Source organism: Symphodus melops, assembly GCF_947650265.1.
Source record: "Symphodus melops genome assembly, chromosome: 8".
Taxonomy (NCBI): Eukaryota; Metazoa; Chordata; class Actinopteri; order Labriformes; family Labridae; genus Symphodus; species Symphodus melops.
Genome location: NC_136698.1, coordinates 2819292 through 2822742, shown reverse-complemented (window position 1 = coordinate 2822742; position 3451 = coordinate 2819292). Strand labels below are relative to the sequence as shown.

Here is a 3451-nt window from a genome sequence, read left to right as displayed (position 1 = left end):
GTTTTGGATGCGTTGATTCACATGCAACATTTGGAATTGCAAACGTGAAGTCAGCTACCTTTAAGGGGACAAGAAGTGGGAGCAGCTTGTGCTTGATTACTTACCTGATCAGCGTGATGCAAAGTGACGGGACAAAGCTCACGTATGACACACGCAACAGCCAATCAAACATTAACTACGAACCACAGACGCTGGAGTCCATGCTAGCGAAGGCATGCTAAAGGCCACCCAGCTATGCTAAACCTTGATAACCTCCCATTTCTCTCTATCTGATGACACTGATCCCCTCATGCCAGCACTCTTGGCCCCTCTAACCCTCCTCCTGTCGAGGCTGAGGCTTCTCTTCTTGTTGACTTTAATAAGATTGTCTCTGTGCGCTTGTTTGTTGACGGGGGGATCAGTTCCCCTGGCAGCAACGAATTCTTTGAGCTCCTAGAAAGATTTTTCAGCCAAATCCAACTGTATCTCAACGTCTTTGCTATAAATGGTCAGATCTCGACTGAAGTGAGGCGCACTGACTGAACTACTGTACGTGTCCAGTCGGAGTAGGAAGTCTACGGAAATGTTTTTTTGAGGTGCTGTTAGAACGCCCAAGTGGGCGAACGAGTCCACCTCTCAATGAGAAGCGCTGCACTGATCGGGTAGAAGATCTCACGAGTGCTGATATGAAAGGAACGTAAAAGCACTGCGTTTGGGCTGTTTGTTTTTTTTTCTTTTCTTTTTTTTAAACACTGTACTAAAAGAGATAAGAGGACGTTGCATCACCCCGTTTTTTGTACCAACCTGTTATGTCGCTATACGCGCCATCATGACAACGTGATGTCTCACACATTCACACCCTGCGTGAGTAATTCTTCAAATATGAACACTGCAGGAAGTGCTGTGTATCATGTTAAAAATGTACTTTGATTTCAAACTGGGGAATTAAGGTGCAAGGCGGAAGGGTTGATTCCTAAGATGCTTTCTGAATCACCCTGCTGCTGGTTTATGCAAATACTGAATATGTAGATGAAAAGAAAAGAGAGGGAGAGAGAGGAGACTAAAAGCTAAAAGTTCCATCACACCCTGACAGATCTTTATTTTAGGAGTAAGAGTCTGCTGTGTACGTCAGATCTTGACCTTACCAATGGAAGCCCACAGGATACTGGGGAGGGTGGGAGGGCGTTGGGGATGTTTATGCAGCAGCAGCCTATCACTGCCTCAGGCCCCTGAGAGTCATACAAGCCAGTGTTTACACAGTGAGAGCCAATCACGTTACCGACCTGTCATCCCAGGCCCCGCCTCGGGCTTGTCATGCACGCAGGTTGTGGCAGGAGAGAAGCTATAAAGTCGTCTGACGAACCAAGAGGGAGGCAGAGAGGAGACAGAAAAACATGAGAGACAATCCTGCTGCTTTGATTTCATCCCAAAACATGGCGTTCACTGACTCTATCAAACCAATGGACCTGTCCGCAGACAAGAAGGGGATCAAGTGAGTGAACGTGCACTTTAGTCACAATGTTATTTATCATGTGGTGGAGTTTTTAACAAATCATACCTACAGTTTACAGCTGCAATAAAGACTGATGTTGTTTTTTTTAAAGGAGGAAAAACTGGAGGAACAGAATAGGATCTCTCCTGAAGACAAACTCGTCCAAGTCCGTACTGAATGTGATGAAAAACAGAAGTTACAGGTAAGATCTTTATTTATTTTCAGCATTAGTTTGTCTTTTATTATTAGTTTGACTTTTATTCCAAAATGTTTGGTCCCTTTCATACCCATTAAACACAGTTTACTATTTATTTAATATACGGTGGATATTTGTGCATGTTTATGATGCATTAAAGTAAGATGAATACTGGATTACACAGATTTTGCAGCCTGAATGTCTCATTTGACTCTCAATAAAACCCAGCACAGTGTAGGAAAGTGATAGTAACTTAAGATATTAAAAGAAAACTGAAAGCGATTCGATGGAAACATGCAAACCAGAGGCGAAAGAGTCCAGATTCAACAGTATGTCTTTGTTTTCCATTCATGCATTTTAAACTGGTAGTTAGCTTACTTATCTCTAACAGGATCTCTTTCTCTTCCTTCAGGCCGACTGCTGATGACGTCAATCAATGGGCGCAGTCACTTGACACATTACTCAGTCATAAATGTAAGTTCCAATCCCTATCTGGTCCAACACTGTGTGCTGACATGATAGCCGTTTATTAGCCTCAGTAAAACACTAAGCTCAAACAGTTAGCCGCTACGTCTTCTCACATCTTCTTCTCTTTTATTCTCCTCCCCTCCAAAAGATGGGAGAGCTGCTTTTTGTATCTTCCTGAAGTCGGAGTTCTGCGAGGAGAACATCGAGTTTTGGTCGGCGTGTGAAGAATACAAGACCAAAACATCACACAAAGAGATCGTGGCCAAGGCTAACAGCATTTACGAGCAGTTCATCAAAAATGAAGCTCCGAAAGAGGTAACAGCCAACAGGTTCTGTAAAATATCTGCTGCTAATGCTGCTTCAGAATTGATGTACCTGCAAGTTTTATGAACACTCACGCTCAACACAAACGCTCATTCTTGCTGTGTTTTTGGTTACAGATCAATCTGGATTACCACACCAAAAATGCCATCGCCCAGAGTCTCGTCGAGCCCTCTGTGACGAGCTTCCTGGCAGCTCAGAGAAAAGTCTACAGCCTGATGGAGAACAACTCGTACCCCAGGTTTATCCACTCCGACCTCTACAGAGAACTGCATGAAGTAGCCAGGGGAGAGGGCACAGTCATCAAGCCCCCGTCAACCTAAACACACCATCCTGAAGTCATTTGTTTACTGCTGTGACTCTGAAAATAGACCACTGATGATGTTGATTCCAGGCCCTGCCGAGGGATAATAGACTTAAAATGCAAATCCTGAGCATAAACATTAACGGAGAGCGTGGAAAAAAAACTGAAGGCCTTTTTTTTTTTTAAATTCCGTCCTGCTGAGAGTTTCAACAGAGGAGTTGGGATGATCAGGCTGCTTCACGCGGCACACTGAGCATCTCCATCTCAAGGGATTCAGGTTACATCTTCTTCACTGGGGGCCACTACCTGCACTTTCTTTACTATTAGAGTGTGTCTCTTTTTTTTTTTTTAGCAATGATACCATTGAAGAAAATGTTGTAGCACAACTGAGTTTAGAGCTGCATTCAAACCACTGAGATTTGTTTTACCGACACTTTTACAGGTATCGCAATGCTGATAACTCATGCACTTCCTATGTGACCCTGGTGTTTTGCTCTGATGGTTTTGCATGTTTACACATGAAGTGCAACTTTTATTTATATAAATATATTCACTATTTTCTACCAAAGACTGTATGCGGCTGCGAGATGACTGTGAGAATGTGATGTATTGTAAATACACAGATTGAATGTAAATTTGAGATTGGGGGCAGCTGGACTGCTCGTGAAATAAAACAGATTCTTTAAATGTC

The 3451-nt window shown here is 43.1% G+C and overlaps 1 protein-coding gene across 1 annotated transcript; it reads left to right on the top strand.

The window, feature by feature from the left end:
- Nucleotides 1-1244: 1244 nt before the first annotated feature.
- Nucleotides 1245-3451, top strand: rgs2 (regulator of G protein signaling 2). Its single transcript, XM_079350686.1, has 5 exons — nucleotides 1245-1471; nucleotides 1584-1673; nucleotides 2080-2141; nucleotides 2284-2450; nucleotides 2576-3451. Exons 1-5 carry the CDS (start codon nucleotides 1374-1376, stop codon nucleotides 2777-2779), a joined length of 621 nt encoding a protein of 206 aa, XP_079206812.1. The 5' UTR covers nucleotides 1245-1373; the 3' UTR covers nucleotides 2780-3451.